Source organism: Mobula birostris, chromosome 8 (assembly GCF_030028105.1).
Source record: "Mobula birostris isolate sMobBir1 chromosome 8, sMobBir1.hap1, whole genome shotgun sequence".
Lineage (NCBI taxonomy): Eukaryota > Metazoa > Chordata > Chondrichthyes > Myliobatiformes > Myliobatidae > Mobula > Mobula birostris.
In genome coordinates this window covers 164,803,475-164,828,854 of record NC_092377.1, presented here as the reverse complement: position 1 = coordinate 164,828,854, position 25,380 = coordinate 164,803,475, and the positions used below count along the sequence as shown (strand labels likewise).

Below are 25,380 nucleotides of genomic sequence, written 5' to 3'. Positions count from 1 at the left end.
ATGGAAAAAAAAAGTACAGTCGACGTTTCGGGCCGAAACCCTTCGGCAGGACTGAATAGGTTTATTCCCCTAGAACGTAGAAGGTTGAGGGGAGATTTGATAGAGGTATACAAAATTAAGAGGGGTATAGATTGGGCAACTGCAGGCTTTTCCTAATGAGGTTGGGTGGGACTACAACCAGAGGTCATGGGTTAAGGGTGGAAGGTGAAAAGTTTATGGGGAACGAAGGGAAACTTATTCACTTGGAGGGTCGTGAGAGTATGGAATGAGCTGCCAGCACCAGTGAGCTCAATTTCAACATTTAAGAGAAGTTTCGGTAGGTACAGTAATGGTATGGGTGTGGAGAGCTGCAGTCCCAGTGCAGGTCGATGGGAGTAGGCTATTTAAATTGTTTCAACATGGAGTAGATGGGCCTACTGGCGTGCTTCTCTGCTGTATTTCTCTCAGGTGTCCTCGATGCTGGACAGGCTGGTGCCCATGATGGAGCTGACTGACTTTACAACTTTCTGCAGCTTACTTCGATCCTGTGCAGTGCCCCCCGCCCTCCCGTCCGCCACCCCCCATACCAGGCGGAGATGAAGCCTGCTAGAATGATCTCTCCTGTACGTCTGCAGGAATTTGCGAATGGGATTGCTCAGGCACAGACATAATTGGCCAAATAGCCTCTTTGGAAAGGCACGAAAATACGTCATGTTGCAGTACATTGCAATCAGAGCACTAACTGTAACACTACTCTGCTGAAGTAATTCTATCAATGCTCTTTGCATGTAGACCTGAAAATTATTCTCTCTCAAGTGCCTCGCCAGAGCAAACCACTGAGGTTACACACATCAAAGTTGCTGGTGAACGCAGCAGGCCAGGCAGCATCTCTAGGAAGAGGTACAGGAAAGTTGGAGGAACACCACCTTATATTCCGTCTGGATAGCCTCCAACCTGATGGCATGAACATTGACTTCTCTAACTTCTGCTAATGCCCACCTCCCCCTTGTACCCCATCTGTTATTTATTTATATACACACATTCTTTCTTTCTCTCTCTCCTTTTTCTCCCTCTGCCCCTCTGACTATACCCCTTGCCCATCCTCTGGGTTCCCCCCCTCCCCCTTTTCCTTCTCCCCGGACCTCCTGTCCCATGATCCTCTCGTATCTCCTTTTGCCAATCACCTGTCCAGCTCTTGGCTCCATCCCTCCCCCTCCTGTCTTCTCCTATCATTTTGGATCTCCCCCTCCCCCTCCCCCTCCCCCTCCCACTTTTAAATCCCTTACTCACTCTTCCTTCAGTTAGTCCTGACGAAGGGTCTCGGCTTGAAACGTCGACTGCACCTCTTCCTAGAGATGCTGCCTGGCCTGCTGCGTTCACCAGCAACTTTGATGTGTGTTCCTTGAGCTTCCAGCATCTGCAGAATTCCTCGTGTTTGTGTTTTTAAAACCACTGAGGTTGTTGATCTGTGCTGAGCCAATAGGCTGGTCCTGGATTTATTTCATAATTTACTGGCATAATTTACATATTACTATTTAACTATTTATGGGTTCTATTACTATTTATTATTTATGGTGCAACTGTAACGAAAACCAATTTCCCCTGGGATCAATAAAGTATGACTATGACTATAGCTGGCATGCTGAGGGGCAGGAAGGCTATTCGGCCCTTCGGATCCATTCAGCTATTTAATAGAATAATAGCGGCTGAACTGAACCTGGCCTCAGTTCCACTCCCCACCCCGATCTTTGACTGCTTTGCGCCCATGTCCACCTTTCATCGCAAGGAACGGATCTAAAGTGTTTGGAAGTCATCACCAGGTGGGCTGCGGCGACATGCACTCTCCCCCCACCCCCTCCATTCAGACTCAGGGCCCAGAGGGCGGAGCTTATACGTCACCAGATGGACAGATGACTAGCACAATCAGAGAGGGGCGTGAGGCTGCTTTGTTACGGGCGGGCGGTTGGACCAATGGCAGTACGCAGGAAAGCGGGGCGGTACCCCTGATGTGATGGACAGCAGGATAATCCAATCAGCAAACGGACCACGGACCATGGGCTTGGGAGATAGACCAATGGAGACAGGAGGAAGGCGGCACCAGCGGGATTTTTTTCCTGCCGTGAGGGCAGGTGGAATCAATGTAGCGAGGAGGGGGGAAGGTAGCGGAGCGGAGTCCGGTGCCAGTTAGCAGCGACCTCGCGTGAGACCGGTGAGCTCTCCGCGGGTCAGTCCCGGCGAGGAGTTTGGGTTGCCTGGGGTGGGGAGGAGAGGAACCAGTCGTTTGAAGTTTTACTCATCGTTACCGTAAGTTCTTGACACCGTTGCGAGGTCAGGTTCCATTATAACGCTAACCAGACTTTTGCTCTTGTTCCGCCGGCGTAGGCTCTCTCGCCGTCGGAACCGAGCGGCATGTCGCTGCTGGAGCAGAGTCAGCAGTGGTATCCCACCCACGTCAGGGTGGTGGTGATCCGAGCCCGCGGGCTGCGCAGCAAGGGCAAGGATGGCACCAACGACGCCTTTGTCATCATGCAGCTGGGCAAGGAGAAGTACTCCAGCTCGGTGGCCCAGAAGAGCCGGGAGCCGCTCTGGAGGGAGGAGGCCGAGTTCGAGCTGCCGCTGCTGCAGCAGCAGGGCGCCAAGGAGAAGAGCACCCTGTACCTGATCGTCACGCACCGGGCCCTGGTGGGGCTGGACAAGTTCCTGGGCCAGGCGGTGATCGACCTGGCCGAGCTGTACCAACACAAGACCAGGAATAAAGTCGGGTAAGGTGCAAACTGCCTCGTCTTGAGCAAAATTAGCCTCCCCCCGGCTCTCTCCTCCTCTGCAGAACTTTTCAACCTGCCCAAGTCTCTGATTAACACGCACAAAGTGCTGGAGAAACTCAGCAGGTCAGGTAACTTCTGTGGAGGGGAATAAACAGTTTACATTTGGGGCTAATACCCTTAATCAGGACCCACGGTCCGAAACGCTGGTTTTAAACTCCTCCGCAGATGCTGCCTGACCTGAGTTTCTTCAGCATTTAGCGTGTGTGTGTGCTCCTCTGGATTTCCAGTACCCGCAGAATTCCGTCTGGTCAGGTCTCTGATTTTTGTTCCAGGGTTTTTCCGCTCCTGATGGAAAATGCTTTCGAAGCGAAGGACAATCACGTGACAAAGGGCATGTCGCTGATTGGCGGCTCTGGGGTAGAGTGCAGGACTACTTTGGGAAGGTTTGAAGGGTCCTGGACCCCAGCATCCCGACCGTGCAGCCTCCCAACTAAAAGTCTTGCTACAGAACACCTGCAAGGTGTGGGATACTGGCCGCCAGCTCTGTGGGGTTCATTTTCCTTTCTCTGTAACTCTTGCTGTGTCAGGTTTAAAATGGTGCTCGCATCAGTAGGCTGGATTCACAAATGCTGGAGGAATTCAGCAGGTCGGGCAGCATCTGTGGAGAGGAAGAACCAAGTTTTGGGACAAGCCCCTTCATCAGCACTGATTCATATTTTTAAGGAATTGGGGAATAGTTTTTTTAGTATATATGAGATATGTAGAATAGGTGTCCTAAATGTTAATTGTTTCATCCTTTTGAATGCCACCTATAACTGGTGATGAGACAGTTGAACCAGTTCTGTTGAAGGGTCTTGGCCCAGAATGTCCTCTTTGATTCCTTCCGTGGATGCTGCCTGGCCTGCTAAATTCCAAAGTATTTAGTGTGGGTTTCTCAACATTTCCAGCACCTCTTGTTTGTGAAGATCCCCTACTATTTAAGGACCCCCACCACCCAGGATTATTCACCCTGTTGTCATTGCCACCAGGGAGGAGGTGCAGGGACCTGAAAGGAGGAACTCTAGGTTTTGGGTACAGTGTGTTCCCCTTTCTGTTTGCTATTTTGCTCTCTCTTGGCCCTACTTTTTATACTTTTTATTTATTATATTTGGCTGCTTGTGTAAATAACATTTCACAACAGATTTGTCTTGAGGGCATAGCTTCTGAATATAATGGTGTACTGTTAGATCAGAGATGTGGAATTTCTTTTCTATTGAAAGTCCTAGATAGTCTGGATGTGTAGAGTATGTTTTCTATAGTGGGGGAGCCTAGGAACAGAGGGCACAGCCTCATTTGAAGGATGTCCCTTTGGAACAGATGAGAAGTACAGGCATTCCCAACCATTGTGCCATAGGCTCCTACCATTGACCGAGGGGTCCGTGCATCCCAGGTTGGGAACACCTGCTTATGACAGAAGGTGGTGAATCTGGAACTCATTGCGAGAGATGGCTGTGGAGGCAGTCATTGGGGATACTTAGAGTGGAGGTTCATATGTTCTTGATTAGTCAAAGGTTACGGTGTGGTGGCAGGTGAATAGGGTAGAGAGGGAAAATAAATCAGCCATGATCAAATGGATGACTAGGCATGATGGGCCAAATGGCCTAATTCTCCTGTTACGGGTGGTGAGGTGAAGATGTGTCCCTACCAAAGGAGGTGTAAGGTGCTCCTTCCCTCTGCTAGCCTGCAGGTCACCCTTGGGCAAGGTGTGGCACCTGCTTAGCCCCCCGATCAGGATCTCATGAAGCCATGGGAGCAGGTGGTGGATGGCCGTATGAGCAGCTGGTGCATATCACAAGATCTGGTTACGTGATCACGACGCCAAGCGGACAGTCTCTAAAGACTATTGATAATGGCTGGGGTCACCCATCTTGTAAAGACACTGCCCAGAAGAAGGCAATGGCGAACTGCTTCTGTAGGGAAATTTGCCAAGAGCAATCATGGTCATGAGACCGTGATCACCCACATCATGTGACACGGCGCACAATGATGATGTCTTATGACAACAAACCTGATTCCGATTCTAGCAGCTGAGTAATTACTCCAATATGAGTGTATCAGACCAGCAGTAGGAAAGTTGTCTACTTGCAGTGCATTCTGTTCAGTGATTTTTGTTCTTGGTTTGTTGTGGGAGAGTGCAGCATTTATTGACCTTGAAGGTGGTGGCGAGTGGCCTTTGCAAACCACAACAGACCTTGTGGTAAAATTGCTGTCCTGTAGAGAGTTCCACAGTTTAGAGCTAGTAACGGTGAAATATTTCCATTTCGGGATGGTGCGTTGCTTGGAGGGAAGCCTGGAGATGGAGAGAAGTGTTTCATTAGCTCTTCCAATGCGGTGTCCCTTGTCCAAGCAGCCCTGGACTTCTACAGGAGCAGTTCAGCAGCCTTTCGGCTTTCTTGTAGGTTAGTATGCAAAACTCAGATTGTGTTGGCACATCTTGAGACTTATCTGCATTGTTTCATTTCCTGAGATTACGATTGTCACACATGCGATGAATAATCGCATTGAATGTAGGTACAGTGAGAGGAAGTTGCAAGCATTTCTGGGTTGGTGTGCATTTATTTTTAGGAATAATTTAGTGAACTCTGCTTGCTGCAGTCTAAAGGACATCAGCTGCAAGGTTTGGTGGTTGACCTAATTAGTTTAAACTCTGAGGATCTGTGAGGCCAGTGTGCTTGAGACAGAGAGCAACTGAGATACCCTGGTGATGGGAGGAACTAGCATATTGGGGCTGTGTGGGTGTGGTAGAGAAAACTGGAAACAAAATGTAGTGACCACTTCTTGCATTTGGGTTGCGAGTTTAAGAAAACATTGCAAAATTACACCAAGTGTAATAGCATCACTGGACAAATTCTGACTAATGCTGGAAGATCTTGAAGATGAGGGGAATTCCACAATTTGATGTCAGCTGCTATGGAATCATTGAACTTGATGTTTGCAGTGGGTGGAGATGTGACTCTGTCAAAGGAAGTGTAAGATGCTCCTTCCCTCCACTAGCCTGCAGGTCACCCTTGGGTGAAGTATGGTATCTGCTTAGCCCCCGATCAGGGTCCTGTGAAGCCATGACAGCAGGTGGTGGATGGTCATATGAGCAGCTGGTGCTGGTTATGTGACTGCTGACGCTAGGCAGACAATCTCTGAAGAGTATTGATAATGGCTGGGGTCACCTGTCTTGTAAAGACACTGCCCAAAAGAAGGCAATGGCAAACTGCTTCTGTAGAAAACTCTGCCAAGAACAATCATAGTCATGAAAAGATCATGATTGCCTACGTCATATGACATGGCACATAATGATATTTGCAGAATTAGGAATACTGTAGGGCTGGAGGAGACTACAAATCAGGAGGGGCGAAGCTGTGGGAGACCTTGAGGAAGGTAGTGTGAGAGAGGGCTTTTCTCACTAAAGTGAAGTAGGATGGGAGGTGACTTGATAGAGGTGCATAAGATGTGAGCCACGGTTCACGTGGACAATCAGAGACTTGATGGTTGAGTGGTAGTAACCATTCACGTTCAGTGGGCAGGTGGTTAAGGCATTGGTCTAGTGACCTGAAGGTCGTGAGTTTGAGACCCAGCCGAGGCAACGTGTGTTGTGTCCTTGAGCAAGGCACTTAACCACACATTGCTCTGCGACGACGCTGGTGCCAAGCTGTATGGGACCTAATGCCCTTCCCTTGGACAACATCGGTGGCGTGGAGAGGGGAGACTTGCAGCATGGGCAACTGCTGGTCTTCCATACAACCTTGCCCAGGCCTGCGCCCTGAGAATGAAGACTTTCCAGGCGCAGATCCATCGTCTCGCAAGACTAACGGATGCCTTTATAATAACTATTCCTGAATCTGGTAGTGAGTCCTGAGGCTTCCGTACCTTCCTGAATCTGGTAGTGAGAACTACAACTCACTGGAATTTTCTTTTGTATTTCGCACCATTCTCTAAACTCCAGGGGCTGTTGTGCATGAACACCCAGGAGGTCAGCATTTTCTGAGATACTCGAACCACCCCACCCAACGATCATTCCATGGTCAGTCACTTGGATCACATTTTCTTCCTTGGTCTGAACAACAACTGAACCTGTTGACTCCGTCTGCATGCTTTTGTGCATTGAGGTGCTTTCATGTGATTGGCTGATGAGGTATTTGCATTAAGCAGGTGTACCGACTAATGTGGCCAATGAGTGTGTGTAGTAAGGTCGTGTTTGTGTCATGAACTGTTTAGGTATGGAGCAGATTGGAAAGGTATTGTGTTTGGTTATACAGTAACAGAAATGACAGCAGTAGAGAAAATAAATCAGCAGACGGGTGTGGTGATTACAGGCTTGGTTCAGTGTGGACCTCTTGTGCAGGGTCAAACACTGAGCATCAAACAATCCAGTGCAGTACAGGCCCTTTGGGTCATGATGTTCTGACCTTTAACCTACTCTCAGATCAACCTAACCCTTTCCTTCCCACATGGTCCTGCTCTTTATCTTTCTTCATCCTCGTGCCTTTCATTGGGTGTTTAATATCTATAGTTCAATCTTGTGATGGTCCCATGATTCTGTCAGTTTTGTGGCCACTGTTCCTGTGCCCTGACCTGCTTACTGGGATTGTTGTCACGACCCACCACAAACTTGTATCATTCCCCTCAGAGCACTGGAAGCTGAGGGGAAGCTTGGCAGAAACACATAGACAGGATAGACATAATTCGGCACACAACACTGGGCTGAACCAAATCAAAAATGCCCGAACACTAATCCCTCCTACCTACCCCCTGTCCATATGCCTTCATCTTCCTTGTATCCAAATGCCTCTTAAAAACCTCTAATAGATTCGTCTCTACCACCACACCAGGCAGCACATTCCAGGCACTGATCAGCCCCTCTGAACTTCAGTGCGTGCCCTCTGGGAATCTTTTCTCCGGGGTAGATATATCAAACACCAGAGGATGTGCTTCTGAGGTTAAATGGGGGTGTGTAAATGTGATGTGAGTCATAAGTTTATTTGTGCAGACTGGTAGGTGTGAGGGATGTGTTATCAGAGCTGGTCGTGGAAATGGTCAGTTCTGTAGAGCTTGTGACCTTTCAGATGTGAGAGAGTGGAGTGAGTGTGGAACAAACTGTTGTCACAAAGTTGATCTAGTTAACTGTGGTTAGATCTCTAGTCCGGGGGTAGAAGTTTTGAACCATAAACATGAGATTTCTGTACATGTTGGAAATCCAGAGCAACATGAACAAAATGGTGGAGGAACTCAGCAGGTCAGGCAGCATCTATGGAGGGGAATAATCAGTTGGAGTTCTTGAGCCCGGTGAAGGGTCTTTGCCCAAAACATCAGCTGTTTATTTCCTTCCGTAGACGCTGCTTGACCTGCCGAGTTCCTCCAGCATTTTGAGTGAGTTGCTCTGGAAGTCAGAACCTTCCTGTTCTGAGAGGGGCTGCTGCCATCTGTTCAAGGCTGGTCTCTGTGGGTGGGGTGTGGTAATCAGATGTGCTGGAGCAACAGTAAACAAGTTGGCAGTGAAACTTGACTCGCTTGTTGGTTCAAATACTGTCAAACTGAAGCTCCATTGTTTGTGCAGTGAGAGCCTCAGTCGATAACTCGTGTCGGGGGGGGGGCCATAGTGGCATAGCTGTTGGCGTGACGCTATTACAGCTCTGTGTGTGAGTTGAGTTCAAATCCAATGCCGCCTGTAAGGAGTTGTACGTTCTCCCTGTGATCACATGGGTTTTCTGGCCTTCCAAAGACCTACTGGTTAGTAGGTGATTTGGTCATTGTAAGTTGTCCTGTAATTGGGCAAGGGTTAAATGGGTGGATTGCTGGGTGGTGCAGCTTGTTGGGCAGGAAGGGCCTGGGCCATGCTTTCCCTCTAAACATAATTAAGATAACTCCTAGCTGTGTGCTAATTGTAAGTTCAGGGGCACCATGGTAGTGTAGTGGCTAGTGCAGTGATATTACAACTCGAGGTGTCAGAGTTCAGTTCTGATGTCCTCCTTAATGAGTTTGTACGTCCTCCCCGTGATATGGGTTTCCTTCCACATTCCAAAGGTGTTCCGGTTAATTTGTCATCTCTAAATAATTAAATAACAGTAAATAAATATCCAGTCAACACTTGGGAAGAGCAAACTTGTGGAAGGAAGGTGGCGTTTTTGGGCCTTGTTTGGAATTCTTTTTGGAGGTCCACCCTGCCACAACTGAAAATATACCGGGTGTGTAGACGCCAGGTGAACGGCACGGAACTTGGGGGAAATACGTCGAAACACACTCTACACCTGGTGACCTGATCGGGCCGTGATAGACAACAGATTCCAACATGCTGACCTATATTGTGCAATCTGTTTTGCGGCAGCAGTACAGTGCATGACAATAAGAAATGTGTACAAAAATAATTTGTGCAAGGTGTGAAGTAATTGGGTCAAGTCAGAATCAAAATCTGGTTTATTAATACTGTCTTAAGGCATGAAATTTGTTTTGTGGCTGCAGTACAAAGCCAAGACTTAAAATAACTATACAAAATACAGTGTAAAGAAAGGGAATAATGAGCTAGTTTTTTTTATTTGTCCGTTCAGATATCTGATGGCGGCAGGGTAGAAACTGTTCTTTAAAACGCTGCGTGTGTGTGTGTGTTCGTTCTCAGGCTCCTGGGATGAAAAGGCGTGCCTTGGGTGGTGGGGTCCTTGATAATGGTTGCAAGCTCTTTATCGAACAGTTTTCTCACAATGTCCTTCCCTACACCAGGGGTCTGTCCCAGTAGGATGGAAGTTGACTAACTGGCCAATATATAATGAACTGTGACCTAAACTCAATTTTACAAGCCATTCAGAGCTAAGCTGTTGACCTGCTGATTTGGTGTCATCTGCTTAATGGCATAAAAAAAGTTGGGAGCCCCCAGTCTATGGTTTATTTATCAAAATGGTGCCAGGTTGAGGTTCCAGTTCAGATTTGGTTAGTTTGTTTGTTTTTGTTCTTTGGGATGGTTTTGGAGAGTTGGTGAGTTTGGAGTCTAGGGACAAGGATATGGTGAGGGAGTGGAATTTGAGGACAGGCCAGGGTCTAAGCTTCCATTACACGTTCAAAGGGCAGTGACGCAGACTTGGATATCAGGCCAGCAGCGATGTGGGCTGAAACACTCCCCTCAGTTAACGAGTTTTCTGTATGTTCTGCGATTGGAGTCCAGGTCCTTATCCAGGGTCCTTGTTCGTTATGATTGATGAGTCCTGGGCCGGTACCACAGTTTGAAGCCTGAATACCTGAAGGTCGATCAGAAGTTGAGATTCGATGGCCAAAGACTCGAGCCTGTGAATCTCTGCAAGCCAGCTGGGGAAGTTGAAGGCCCATTGTCTGTCCTATGAGTGCACTGGAGGCCGAAGAAGGCAGTCCGTCCTGGGTTCCGAGGACTGTGTATGTAAGATCAGGGACTCGATTGTGGACTTCAGAGGGGAGTGGTCGAGGGAGCATGCACCAGTCCCTACTGAGAGATCGGCAGTGGAAAGAGTAAACAGTTTCTAGTTCCTGGGTGTCAACAACTCTGAGATCTATCCTGGGTTTAACTTTTTGATACAATTATAAAGAGCACCTTTATTTCATTTGGACTTTGAGGAGATTTGGTATGTCACCAAAGACGCTTGTAAATTTCTGCAGATGTACCATGGAGAGCATTTTAACTGGCTGCATCACCATCTGGTATGGAGGGACCACTGCACAGGATCAGAAAAAAAACTGCAGAAAGTTGCAAACTCAGTCAACTCCATCATGGACACCAGTCTCCCCAGCATCCAGGATATCTTCAGAAAGTGATGCCTTAAAAGAGATGGAATCCATCGTTAATTGTGCTCATCACACAGGACATGTCCTCTTCTCATTGTTATCATCAGGGAGGAGGTACAGGAGCCCGAAGGCACGCACACAATGATTCAGGAACAGCTTCCTCTTCTCTACCAGCAGATTTCTAATGGACAATGAACCCATGAGCACAACTTCATACTTTGCTCTCTGTAGGCACTAATTTAATTTTTAGATATTTATTGGAATTTGTATTTCACTGTACTGCAGCAAACAATGAAACTTCATAATATGTTGTGGTAATTAACCTGATTCTGAATGGTGGGAGATAAAATTGTTTTAGAGGCTTTGACCGGTTGTCTTCAAGGTCAAATGATTTAATCAAAGTTGTTGAATCCAATCTTGTGGCTACAATTTGTAAATTTCCACTGTAGCTTCTTGGTTTTCCTTACCACAGCCTAGTCCATTATTGGTAAATCCCTCCCACCTTTGAGCACATCTAAATGTAGCACTGCCAGGAGAAAGCAGTTTCCATCGTCGAAGACCCTCACCATTACTGCTCTCTTCTCGCTGTTGCCGTCAGGAAGAAGGTACAGGAGCCATGGGTCCCATACCACCAGGTTCAGGAACAGTTGTAACTCTCCAGCCATCAGGCTCCTGAACCAGGGTGGATAATTTTCCTCACTTCAGCACTAAACTGATCCCACAACCTACAAGACTCTCTTTTAAGGACGCAACAATTCATACTCTCAGTATTGAAGAAATGACGTGACCAATCTTTCCAAGTCTTTGTAGCTGATTTTTTTTTTTTTTTTTTTTTTTAAACCTGTTTTCCATGTGTGACCTGGAAGCTTTTATTGTATCCTTGTTATCCACCTCTGATATACTGGCCTCATTGTCCCTCTGGAGAATATCTAAAGGAGTGAACAAACAGTGTTGATGAGGGTAGATGAGTGATAGAAAAGAGACTCGTGGCAATATAAACTGGTGTTGAAGCAACACACACAAAAATTGCTGGTTAATTAATTCCACATCCCATTCCCATTCTGACATGGCTATCCACGGCCTCCTCTACTGTAAAGATGAAGCCACACTCAGGTTGGAGGAACAACACCTTATATTCCGTCTGGGTAGCCTCCAACCTGATGGCATGAACATCAACTTCTCTATCTTCCGCTAGGCCCCACCTCCCCGTCGTACCCCATCTGTTATTTATTTTTATACACACATTCTTTCTCTCACTCTCCTTTTTCTCCCTCTGTCCCTCTGAATATACCCCTTGCCCATCCTCTGGGTCCCCCCTCCCACCTCCTTGTCTTTCTTCCCGGACCTCCTGTCCCATGATCCTCCTGTATCCCCTTTTGCCTATCACCTGTCCAGCTCTTGGCTCCATCCCTCCCCCTCCTGTCCTCTCCTATCATTTTGGATCTCCCCATCCCCCTCCCACTTTCAAATCTCTTACTCACTCTTCCTTCAGTTAGTCCTGACGAAGGGTCTCGGCCTGAAACGTCAACTGCACCTCTTCCTAGAGATGCTGCCTGACCTCCTGCGTTCACCAGCAATTTTTATGTGTGTGCTTGAATTTCCAGCATCTGCAGAATTCCTGTTGTTTACGATTTTAAACTGGTGTTGAGCTCTTTCTCTACTGTAAGTATTGTGTTCTTAAAATCCACTTTTAACATCAGAGTTATGTGGGTGTATCACTTTAAAAAATAAAAAAAAAATTAAGGTTGTCGTTTGAGCAATAACTTGGTTTTGAGCCCTGCGTTTGCTTGTTTCCCTTGTGGCTTTGTTGATGAGAGCTGTATGTTTTTAGAAAAAAGAATTCCACTGCGAATCACATCAGGGACCAAAGGGTTTTGTCTGTTTCTTAGGGAAGAGGAAGGTAAAAAGAGGAGACTGACTATAATATGACTCGGTTCAAACTAGCCCCGGGGCCAAATATTAAAACCATTATAAGTATTCTCAGTGGTAATACATAATTAACCAGCTCTGTTCTTGGCAGCCTTCCCACCCTTCAATCAAGTGTCATAAACAAGAGGTTTTGCAGATACCTCTTCCTGAAGGGTAGTAAGGAGAAGTGGTTTTGGATTGTGAGGGCACTTCATGGTCGTGGAAGGGTCCACAGACCCCTCGATTAATGGCATTTATATTAAAAAAGAAGTTTGGGAACCTGCGTGGTAGGGAATCGACATGGACATTAGATTCTGCAGATGCTGGAAATCTGTAGGTGTTGCTCAAAAGTGCTAGAGGAACTCAAGTCATGCAGACCTGCAGCCTCGTGTCCTTCCTGGAAACTTGTATCACCTGCTATTTCTCCTTCTCCCACTTTTCCCATTCTCCATTTTGTTACTTTCTTGTCCTTTTTCCACCTGCCCACCATTTCCTTCTGGATCCCCTCTTTCTTCCCTCTTCTATTAGATTTTGTTGTTCTTTAGCCCTCTCTCTTCTACCTATCTCCTGCCAGCTTCTTCAACTCACCTTCTCCCTCACCTGGCCTGTCACCTGCCAGCTTCTTCAACCCACCTTCTCCCTCACCTGGTCTCGCCTGTCACCTGCCAGCTTCTTCAACCCACCTTCTCCCTCACCTGGTCTCGCCTGTCACCTGCCAGCTTCTTCAACCCACCTTCTCCCTCACCGGGTCTCACCTGGTCTCGCCTGTCGCCTGCCAGCTTGTGTTCCTTCCCTCCTCCACCACCTTCAGTCCTTTACCTCTTCCCCCTATCACCTCTCAGCCTTTTTACTTCATCCACTTACCTTCCCTCTCACCTGGCCTTGCCTATCACCTGCCAGTTTGTATTCCTTTCTCTCCCCCCTCCCCCAGCTGCTTATCCTGGCTTCTTCCTGCTTCCTTTTCAGTCCTGATGATACCTCAACCTGAAATATTGCCTGTTTATGTTTTCCATAGATGCTGCCTGCTTTGCTGAGTTCCTCCAGTATTGTGTGTGTGTGTGTGTGTGTGTGTGTGTGTGTCAGGTAACTTCTGTTTGCACAGTGGAAAATTGAAGCAATGATGTGTAAACAATACATTGCTGTCCTCCAGCAAACAGGAGACCTGCATACCAACCTACACACGTAACATCAGGACAGTTTCATTTGCCCGATTCACTTGGATCAGTGCCTGGAGCTGAATTAGCATTGAAAGCAACTGCCTGTGGGCATGTGCACTGCTGAAAGGCTGTCACTGGCCACTCTCAGCAGGCAGTGATGGTTGGAAGGGTTAGGGGGAGGTAGGGATATTGACAATGATGTTAGAACAGTTAATGAAGACATAGTTCAGCAAAAGTTTTCAAAGTACATAATTGAATAATAAACTTTACATGTTATCAGATCAATTTTCTATCAGGGAAATGGAAATTACAATAGAATTTATGAAAAAAACCCTTGCCTAAAGTTGCCTGGCAGGGTGGTTGGCCATGATATCTGTACCTGCTCATGCACTTCACTGTCCCTGGAGTGGTTCAGAGCTGCCTTCCTGTCTGTTGGATGTTACTGTTGATCTTGTTCACCTTTATGATGTGAAATTTGTTCAGCAGTGAATGTAAAAGACTGACTTTATTATCAATTATAAAATAAGTATAGTAAATTTGGGTAGTGGAGTGGGGATACATCTCTACCAAAGGAGGTGTAAGGCACTTCTTCCCTCTGCTAGCCAGCATTCGCCCTTGGGCGAGATGTAGCACCTGCTTAGCCCCCCGATCAGGGTCATGTGAAGCCATGGGAGCAGGTGGTGGATGGTCGTACGAGCAGCTGGTGCACATCACAAGTCCTGGTTATGTGACCACTGATGCCAGGCAGACAATCTCTGAAGGGCATTGATAATGGCTGGGGTCACCCATCTTGTAAACCACCATTAACTGAGTGGTCCTCGGACCCTTGCATGTACCAATAACCTTGGTATCCTGGCTGATCTTTCTCCATGAAACAATCTTTATCAGAATCAGATTTATTCTCCCTGACAATGGGTTTGAGCAATGGCATTGACTGTCCTTGGGGAGGAGAGAATGGCGTTGAGGTGGGGATCTGGTTGGGTATGATCTTCTCAAATTGTGGCTGTGGGTGAAGCATACTCATTAGTGATGAGCTATTGGGGTCCATTTGATTCCCTGAGGCATCTCTCTTGCTGTGTCTGGCACATGTTAGAGAGTTAATTTCTAATATCGGGTCTTTCAGGCAATATTTCTTAGCCAGAAAAGAGGTAAGAAGTCCTCTCTTTCTCCATTCTGATTATCCTCACTCCTTCTCTTCACACCCTTCCCCTTTCCATTCTTCCATGGTTTGCTCTCTTTCCTGTTCAATTCCTCACTGCTTCCACATCACCTCCCAGCTTCTCACTTCATTCCCCTCGATCCACCTGCCTTCCCCCTCACCCGGTCCTGCCCATCGCCCCCAGCTTCTCTTCATTTTCCCTCTCCTCTCCCTGACCCACCTCTCTTCCCTCCACCCCCCACCCCCCCCACCCGGTCCTGCCCATCACATCCCAGCCATCACCTTATTCCGGCTACTGCCCCCTACTTTTCTAGTCCTGATGACAGGTTTATTCCCTTTCACAGACACTGTCTATTCTTCTGGGTTCCTCCAGCATTTTCTGTGTGTGTGTTTGTCTCAACATTTCCAGCATCTGCTGAATCTCTCGTGTTTATAACAAGGCTACTGCCTCGTCGCTCTAGTGATAGTAATTACATGTGGATCTTGGTGAGAGGGAAGTTGAACTGATTTGCATTGAGCTGGCCTTTTAATTAGAGGGACTTGATTACCTTGTAAACAAGGGTTGTTTGGTGGTAAAACATGGCTAGTTTCCTGACATATTGTTGAGGTCACCATTCTGTGAGGAACAAGCTAAAAACAGCACTGCCCTGCTCTAATCACTGATGCCTGTGGTGCTTTGGCAGCCATCCAGATGAGGTCCGGTATTGGGTTAACACCCCTGACTTCTGGGGCTGGTAACAAGCAGAGTTATTGTCATTTTCACAAGCCAAGTACATTTATTATTGAAGTATGTATACATTATACAACCTTGAGATTCATCTCCTTATAGGCAGCCACAAAACAACCTTTTTTTGGGGAGGGAGGTGAAGGTGAAAAACTCAAGCACCCAGTGAGTAGAGAAAGGAAAAATACTTGCAGCGTCACAGATGCAGAGCATCAGATGAGCAGCATTCACAAGGAAGAAACTGTATGCAAATTCTGCAAATGTGTCAATTGGTGGGGGAGAAAATCTACTTCTAGTCTTAGTGGCAGAGTTCTTGGCTTCCTTCATGTCAGTAGCTTCCTCTCTGTTTTCACTGTTGTCAGTCATCTGAGTCCCAGGTGGAGACCCTGGGCTACCATCAGGGTTGTTGGCCCTAAGCTGGACCAGTGAACCACTCGTGGTCTGGCCTCCACCCTTTGGCCTGTTTGGCACAGGTGACCCTACCAAGAGCCAAAGCAGAAAGCCCTGACTCCAGCCAACACAGCTGTCTGGGCCAGAGAGGCAGGCAAGCCTCCAAACCCATTGGCAGGGTTGTGGTTATCTTGGAGGGCAAAGAAATCAGAATCAGTCGGCTTATTATCTATCACTGCCATATGTTGTGAAATTTGTTTTGTGGCAGCAGTGCAGTTCAATTATATAGTTAAAAAAAACTCGTTACAATAAGTAACGTGCAAAAGAGCAAAATGGTGAGGTGGTTCATGGACTTTTCAGGAATCTGATGGCAGAGGGAAAGAAACTATTCTTAAATTGAGTGTGTGTCTACAGGCTCCTGTACCACCACCCTCCCTGATGGTAGTAATGAGAAGAGGGCATGTCCTGGGTGGGGAGTGTCCTTGGTGAATACTGTTGTTGAGGCATTGTGACCATATTGTTCCTAAACTGTAGTGATTGGGGTTGTGCCAGTGGCTGAAGGGAAGTAGCTATTTTTCAACCCGGTGATGTTGGACTCAGGATGTCCTCCACTGTTTCTGTACCTTGGTGGCCGCCTTTGATATGAGGGCCACATCTGAGTGGGGTAGCAGTAGGGGCCATGGGTCCAAGGGGGAGATGAGTGAAGGGTATCTGCCCCTCAGCTTCAGTGGCCTGGGTTCGATCCTGATCTCTGCTCTCTGCAGTTTGTATACTCTCCCTGTGACTGTGTGGGTTTCCTTCCACATCTCAAATCAGGCAAGTTGAAAGAGTCTAGAGAGAAATCAACTTTATGTCACAGGTTCACTGGCACATACGGTGTTAAATCATAACTCACTAACCCTAACCCATGTTTTTGGAATGTGGGAAGAAACCTATGCTGTCAAAGGGAGAACTTGCACACCGCTTACTGGTAGCGTAGGAATCTAACCTTGATCTTGCAACTAGCGCTTGTTAAGTTACAAACTATAACGCATTAAACTAATTCAAAGGAAGGCATGGGAGTCCGAAATGCAGGCTTAACTTTGTCTCTACTTTAAGTGAAACAAGCACGTTATCGAGTGGTAGTGTGATAACGTGTGCAATTAGCACAAGACTTTACAGGACCAGTGATCCAGGTTCAATTCCCACCACTGCCTTTAAGGAGTTTGTATGTCTTCCCTGTGATTGCATGGGTTTCCTCTGCGTGCTCCCATTTCCTCCAACATTGGTACTGGTTGACAGGTTACTTGGTCATTGTAAACTGTCCTGTGATGAGGCTAGGGTTAAACTGGGGGTTGGTAGGACCTGTTCTGTACTGTATCTCAAATGTTCTATGTTCAATAAATAAGATTCACATTAATACATATAACACGTAATTAAACAAGAATACTTAATGGAACAATATATTTACAACATTACTCAGATACCACTGAAATGCTACATACTTAGTGCTGTAATAGTGTTGCACTAACAACTACGCTACCTTAATGAGTTAATTTGGGTTGATGAGTTAATTGGCCGCTAAGTTTCCCCTTGTGTGCGGGTGGTGGAACTTGGCTGGAATTGATGGGAAGAAAATTGGAATGGTGTAAATGGGTCAGGATTGACCGGGTGAGCCAAAGGATCAGTTTCTGTGTGACTCTGACCAAGTGGTGTAGATCAGAAGCATTCTGCTGCTTCTGTGCACAGTGTCAAACGGGATCAGGGTTCGTGCCTGACTGCATGGGCTTGGACAAGACTGCTCATTCAGAGGCAGTGTCAGAGTTACCAAACTCGGGTTAAACTGATGGATCATTTGTGGTGACAGGGTATTTATCCTCGTCAGTCGACAAGATCAAATGTGGATGAACACCTTGGTTCTGTCCATTACTGAAAGCGGGTTTACCTGGTGGCCTCCACCCATTTTAATGTAACTTCCCATTCTGATGTCAGTCTGTGGCCTCTCCCACTGCAAAGATGAGGTCTTGCTGAGGTCTCATTCTGTCTGGGTAACCTCCAAGGCCTGAAATATTGACTTTCGTTCCCCTCCGTAGATGCTGCCTGACCTGTTGAATTCCACCAGCATTTTGTGTGTGTGTGTTGTTCCAAATGAGATCTGAGGCCGCTGTTCAAAGAATGCAGTGTTAGGATGATCAGGCTGTGTGTGAGTGTGATGTAATCTCCACGTGGTTAATGGATACCTGAGCAGTGAACTGTACTCTGCTGATAAGATGATGTAATGGTTTCTGTTGGAGCCACACAACAATACGGATTGTGTTCCAGTGCTAGGATGTTGAAGCAATATTGCCTGCATTGACATTTACTTGGTAAAATTAAATCCCAAAGAACAGCCGCAGCTGAAATATTAGAACCAGAGTCATTGCAACATGGGAACAGGCCATTCAGCCCAACTTGTCCATGTTGGCCAAGTCACCTAACTGAGCTAGTCCTTCTAAACCCTAGGGTCCACGGACCCTCTAATGATAGCAGTCCACGGCATAAAAAAGGGAACCCCTGGAGTCTAAACCTTTCCTATTCCCGTACCTGTCCAAGCTTCTTATTCTGGTTTCTTGTCCCTTCCCTTCCAGTCCTGGTGAAGCACCTCTACCCAAAACATTGACTGTTTATTCGCAGGATTGGAGATCGTGTTTCATGAAGATACGTTGAGTGGGCGGGCAGTACACCAGTCTTGTTTCCACCCTTATTTTCCTCACTAACCCATTAACTCCGCCCTTGTCCATTGACAGTGGCTAATTAATCTACCAGCCTGCACGTCTTTGGGACGTTTGAGGAAACTTGTTGCAAGGAGAAACGTGCACCAAAGCTTGGGGTTGGCCCAGGACTTCGAAGCAACAGCACTACCTGCTGTCTCATGACCTTGTGACCCTAGTACGTGTGCAGTGAGAAACTGGTTTATTTCACAATTGTTCGTGGAGATCGGGTTGTGGTTTGTGTAACGTTTTACAATGCCAGCGATCTGTGTTCAATTCCTGCCGCTGTCTGTCAGGAGTTTGTACTTTCTCCCCGTGTCTGTGTGGATTTCCTCCGGGTGCTCTGGTTTCCTCCCACATTCCAAGGAGCTACCGGTTGGTAGGTTAATCGGGCCTGTGGGTGTAATTTGTGGTTGGGGTCTGAGGGCTGGAAACACAAGCGTGACATGGTAGTGTAGTGATTAGTGAAATGTTATTCACTAGTGGAGTATTTCACTTTGTCCTTGACCTGTGATTTCTAGCTCCAGTTCCATTGGGGGGGAAAAGCCTGCTTGCATTCACCTTCTCTATACCCCTCATAATTTTGTATGCTTCTATCAATTCTCCTATGTCCACGGATGCAGGTTCAATCCTCACCATTGCCTGTGAGGCATTTGTTTTCTTCCAGCCCACCCCCGTGCCTTGGCGAATTTTCTCCGGGTGCTTCAGTTAACTAATATTCCAAACGGGTTTGGAGATTGGGGTTGGCAAGTTGTGGCCGTGCCTGGTGACACTTGCAGGCTTTCAGACGCTGGTCGTTGATGCAAACTAAACACAGGCTGTTTTGGATCCATGTGGCAAATAAAGCTAATCTACAAATGGAGAGGCTGGTGGGAGTGGTATATCACACCCTGTTTGTACCTGTCGTTTCAAGTCCGAAACAGGAACGTGCTTGTTAACTCCAGAAGCAGAGAGGGGATGAGTACCTCACCAGGGTACAAAGTTAAAACCAGAACTATCTGACCTGGCCTGAGTCCACTTTTCTCTCTGCATACTTGACCTAATCCTAGCTGCTAAATAACTGAGAAGGGTGGGGCCATATTCTCGAAGTTCTGCGCATTATTATTGTATGAAAATCGTCCTGACCTGATCCACCTCACCAAAATATTTTTATCAGAAGATGCACATGACCTAACAACAACTAGGTCATGCTGGTCTTGTACTGGGAAGTCTGGTTCTTTTATCCAGATGAATGATGGAATGATTACAAAGATGTTGCCGGGACTTGAAGACCCAAGTTGCAGAGAAAAGTTGAATAGGTTAGACTTTATTCCTTGGCACGTAGGAGATTTAATAGTTATACAAAGGTATGAGGGATATAGATAGGGTAAGTATAAGGCTTTTTCCAGTGAGATTTGGTGAGACTGAAATATGGGTTAAGGGTGAAAAGAAGTCTTTAAGGGGGACCTGAAGGGGGAATTTGTCACTAGGGGGCTGGTGTGAGTGTGCCAGCAGAAGTGGTGGATGCAGGTTAGTTTTCAAAATTTAAGTTTGGATAGGTACTTGGATGGGAGAGGTGTAGGGGGGCTGTGGTTCACGTGTTAGGCAGAGTAACAGCTCTTCATGGACTAAATGGACTTATTCTCAGCTGGCCTGTGGAGTGAATAAGCTGGCTTTTCCTGGTTTGGGAGCCTTGTTAGTCAAATTATTTTTGACAAAAGCTGTTGCAATTATAATTAAGTCCAGAGCTGTAGAAACCAAATCCATTTCTTTTTTCTTTTTTCAATAGAGGTCAGATAGATAATTATTTTGGTATAGAACACAGATGCACAGCACAGAGACAGACCCATAATATCTATGCCAAATTAACTTAAACCTATCTACCCGATGTTCATGTGCAAATCTAAATACCTCTTGCTGAGGTATTCTTTTATTTAGTTAAATTTGATATTCAGTGTGGAATAAGCCCTTTGAGCTGCATCACTCAGCAATCCCCTGGTTTAATGTGAGCCTAATCAGAGCTGCCTCATACCCTCTGCTGAGGGCAGCAATGTCCAACTGTGAATTTGAGGAGATTGCTTCCCAAAGAGGAGAGAATTTTGTGGGAACCTGGGAGAAGGAGCAGTCGGGTGGGCTTGATCTATCAGAAGCCGGTGTGAACATGGTGAGATGAACGGCCTCCTTCTCAGCTGGAGTTCCTGTAAGCTCTCAAATAGGATCTTGTCCTAGTCCACAAGCCGTGGGGCCAGCAGTCAATCTGGAGAGGTGTGACCACATTCCCAACGTGCTCCTGTAAGGTGTGTCTCAGATGTGACGTGTTTTAAAGTTCATTTTTAGACCATGAAGTACTCCAACATGCTCTGAAAAATCATCTCTTTGCACATTCTTTCTACTTATTCTGTGGGTTTGTGGTAAATTCTGTTGACCCTCCTGTACGTTGTACTGAATTTTAAATGCAATCATTCTTTCTGAAGTATGTTTTAAGTGGAGATGAGATAAAGGCAAGCAGGCTTTTTCCACTGAGGTTAGGAGGGGCTAGAACTAGAGATCATAGGTTAAGGGTGAAAGGTAAAATGTTTAAGGGGAGCCTGTGAGGGTGGTGCTTCACACCTTTTAATCTGAGTGTGGCGCAAGTGTTTGGATTTCAAGAGGGCCATTTATTTATTGATTTTTTTTGAGATGCAGCGCAGAATAGGCCCTTCAGGCCTTTTGAGCCTTGCTGCCTAGCCACCCCCGATTCAATTGTAGCCTAATCACAGGGTCATTTACATTCACCACCAGCCAGTATGTCTTTGGACTGTGGTAGGAAACCAGAGCACACGGAGGAAGCACATGTGGTCAGGCGAGAAGTACAAACTTGTTATAGACAGCGTTGGGAATTGAACCCGGTTGTACTCTATAAAGTGTTGTGATAGCCACTGTGCTGCACTAAAATGAAATGATTTGAACTTGCGAAGGAATTGTAAGTAATCTTTTCTCAATGCGGGTCTCTAAAAATTTGAAGCAGCCAAGTTTCTGTGGTTAAGGAATGTTCAGTTCTTTAGACCCCGCAGGGAGTTGGTGTGGAATTTTTCTGACTCGTCATTGAATGAAACCCAGTGCTTGCCTCATTGCTGGGGAACTCGAACTGCTACTCTCATTGCTTCATGCCTTCCAGTCCAATCAAATTGATGCATAATCTCTAGAGAAGTTGTGGCAGGGACATCGCAGTAACGTAGCAGTTAACGTAACGAATTACGGCGCCAGTGACCCCAGGTTCAATTCCCGTCATTGCCTGTAAAGAGTTTGTATGTTCTCCCTGTGACTGCATGCGTTTCCTTCAGGTGATCTGGTTTTCTCCCATATTTCAATGACGTTAGTTGGCTAATTTGTCACCGGGGTGTAACTGAGTGCTGCGAATCATTGAGTTGAAAACAGCTGTTTCTGTGTGCATGTCTAAATGAAATGATTTAAAGTTTTGTTTTTGTTGTCGACTGGCCAAAACAGAACAAGCCTCAGTAAAATTTCATGTTTAAATCATGCCCAGAATGATGTAAGATGCATTCCTCTTTCCTCTCAGACTTATTGTCTGAGCACTTTAGTGCAAAGAACTCAGAACTTCCAGCAACCTCGATACTCAACTTTGTGCAAAAGTCTTGGGAATGGCTAAGACTTTTAACAGTACTGCAGTTGTCGATGTGGAGCAGAGAGCGAAGGATTTTGGGAATTGTGAGGGTAGAGTGCCACAAGTTTGTGGGACTGCAGAGGAGTGCCAGGGGCAAGGTTTGGCACAGGTGCAGACACACCCAGCCAAGGTTATTTGATTCCAAACAATTAGTTTATTATTCTTGGGCTTCCAGCCGAGTACAGTGTTATCAATTGTAACCAAAGTTTCGATGACAAACTCTGCCATCTTCAGGGATGATGGAGAGACGAACTACGGGTGTAAAAATACTACAGGGCAAATATGCCCAGGCATCATCCCTGAGGAGGAAGGCAGAGTTTGTCATCGAAACAGTTATAACCGATACCCGTACCTGGTTAGAAGTCTGACGAATTAATTTGTTATATACACCATGAAAGCGCTAGACCCTTTTTTTTTCATTTGGTTTATTGACCATTACAAGCCTCTGTGGTGCTTTCAGCTTCCTTTCCCCTTTTCCCAACCATGATTCTCCTGTGTCCTTCTCGTTCTCAATCCACAATAGAGACTCGTATCAGAATCAGATTTATCATCACTCACATATGTCATGAATTTTTTTTTTGTGTGGCTGCAGTGCAGTACATAAAACTGTGCAAAAGACTTGGGCACGTAATCTGGCTAGGGTGCACAATGTGCCTAGACTTTTGCACAGAACTGTATGTCAGTGATGATAAGTGTCACAACAGGTTTGAAGTGGTCTAACCTGTTATCAGTTGTGCGTTCGTGTACCTGCAATAAACAGGTGCCTTGGAAAGTATTCCTCCCCACTTTGTACTGTTAAGAATGCACTTTTTTCTGTGGCAGCAGTACAGTGCAATACATAAAATTACTGTATTTACTGTGCAACTACCCTTCAGTAGTTGCATAGACACCTGAAGAACAGACTACCTGTTGGATGGAAGTGACCAACAACTCTGATAGAGGCAGATGTCAAGTTTTTAAGCTCACCAGTGGGAGGTGGTGCGTTAGCACTGCTGGCCCACCACCTCGAGGGAGTCTTGATCATAAGCGGGCCGAAACTCCTGAAGACAGGTGGCAGATCAACTGATGATCCCACTGGTGATAGCACAGGACAGTTAACATCTTAGTCCATGTGTATTCTGTCACTCAACTGCAAATGTCTTAAGCACCCTAGCTGTATATGTGCCTAAGGCTTTTTGTCAGATACATAAATTATTTTTGAAATCGAAAGGGGAAAGGTTCTACCACAATGGAGTTGGCTCTAGCTTAAAATTCAGGTTACACACTATTTTCCACCCCCCCCCCCCCAACTAAACCAATGGTGCCGAAATAGGCTCACCTATGTTTATTTCCATTGGATGGAAGTGGTTGTATTAGAGAAAGATGTCATGGTAGCATAATGGTTAGCTTGACTCTATTACAGCCTCGGAGTGTCTGGGTTCAGTTCTGCCTCCGTCTGCAAAGAGTTTGTACGTTCTTCCCATGGCCACCTGGGCTTCCTCCCACAGTCCAAAGACCTACTGTTTAGTAGGTTAAATTGATCATTGTAAATTGTCCTGTGACTAGGCTAAGGTTAAATAAGTGAGTTGCTGGGCAATGCCAGAAAGGCCTGTTCCATGCGGTGTCTGTGGTTCCTGGTCAGAGGATCGCGTCCCGCGTTCAAACTTTGGCTCACTCTTCCAGTGCAGTACTGGAGCAGTGAGTTCATGTTGGAGGTCTGGCTCCTTCTGGACATGGAACTCTGCCCTGTCCTCAAAAAGGAAAGGAAGATCAGCTTAACATGGGCAATCACTTGGTTTGCGCTCAGTATGTTTGGGGGGGGATGGGCGGTGGTAGGAAGAGGGTGATTCCTTCTCCAGGGCTCTCCCTCGCTACTTTCTGGTACACTGATGACAGTAGTATTAGTTTCCTGTTCTCATACAATGGTTCTACAAAGTTCGTGAACCCTGTAGAATCTTCCCTATTTCTGAATACATATGACCTAAGATGTGATCAGATCTTCACAAGTCCTAAAACTAGATCTTTACCTAGTTTTAGGGCTTGCATGAAGATCTGATCACGTTTTAGGTCATAGTTATGCAGAAATAAATAAGTACACGAAAACATACTTGTTCAGTTGCTTATTGAGGAAACTGATCCAATATTACATGTATTTGTTGGAAAAAGTAGTGAGCCTCTGGGGTAACGCCTTCTACGAAAGCTATTTGGAGTCGGGTGCTCAATCAAAGAGATGAGTTTGGAGGTGTGGGTGGTAGAGGTGCCCTGCCCTCATTCATATATACAAACAGACAGGTTACTGACAGTCTGCTCTTCTCGAGAAAGATCTGTTTATGTGCACCACGCCTCAAACAAAACAACTTTCAGAGGATCTTAGCAGAATTGTGGAGACGCATGAAGCTGGAAAAGGCTACAAAAGTATTTCTAAAGGCCTGAGTATTCATCAGTCCACAGTAAGAGAAATTGTTTACAAATGGAGGAAACTCTACTGTGCTACTGTCCTGAGGAGTGGGCATCCTGCAAAGATCACACCAAGACGACAACCTGCAATGCTGGATGAGGTGAAAAAGAACCCAGGGTTAACTGCAAAAGACCTGCAGAAACCCCTAGATCTTGCTAAAGCCTCTATTTGTGTCCACCAAGAAAAACATCAAACAAGAATGATGGTCATGAAAGGATACCATGGAGGAAACCACAGCTCTTCCAAAAAAAAAAAAAAAAAAAAAGCATTGCTACATGTCTCAAGTTTGCAAAAGACTAGCTGGATGTTCTACAATGCTTCTGTGACAATGTTCTGTGGACAGATGAGGCAAAAGTTGAACATTCCTAGAAATGCACATTCCTTTGGAGGGAAAAGGGCACTACACACCAAAACTTCATCCCAACTGTGAAGCATGGTGGAAGGAGCGTCGTGGTTTGGGGCTGCTTTGCTTTCTCAGGGCCTGGACAGCTTGCAATCATTGAGGGAACAATTAATTCAAAATTGTATCACATTTTACAGGAGAATGTCAGGGTAGCGGTCCGTCACCTGAACCTTAATAGAAGTTGAATGATGTATCAAGACAATGATCCAAAAGACAAGAGTAAATCAACAACAGGATGGTTTAAAAAGAAGAAAATTCATGTTTTGGAATGGCTGAGTCAAAGTCCTGACTTTAATCCGATAGAAATGTTGTG

At 46.2% G+C, this 25,380-nt stretch overlaps 1 protein-coding gene across 3 annotated transcripts in view; it reads left to right on the top strand.

The window, feature by feature from the left end:
• The first annotated feature begins 2,096 nt into the window (after window positions 1-2,096).
• Window positions 2,097-25,380, top strand: part of LOC140201923 (rab11 family-interacting protein 1-like) — a 60,453-nt gene continuing 37,169 nt past the window's right edge. The window contains exons 1-2 of one of the 3 annotated variants that reach the window (XM_072266735.1): window positions 2,097-2,188; window positions 2,362-2,741. In XM_072266735.1, coding sequence (XP_072122836.1) covers window positions 2,389-2,741 — 353 coding nt within the window. In that variant the 5' untranslated portion in view covers window positions 2,097-2,188; window positions 2,362-2,388. Of the gene's footprint in view, window positions 2,742-25,380 lie in introns of all 3 variants that reach the window. The other 2 variants (XM_072266734.1, XM_072266736.1) reach the window with 2 other exon arrangements.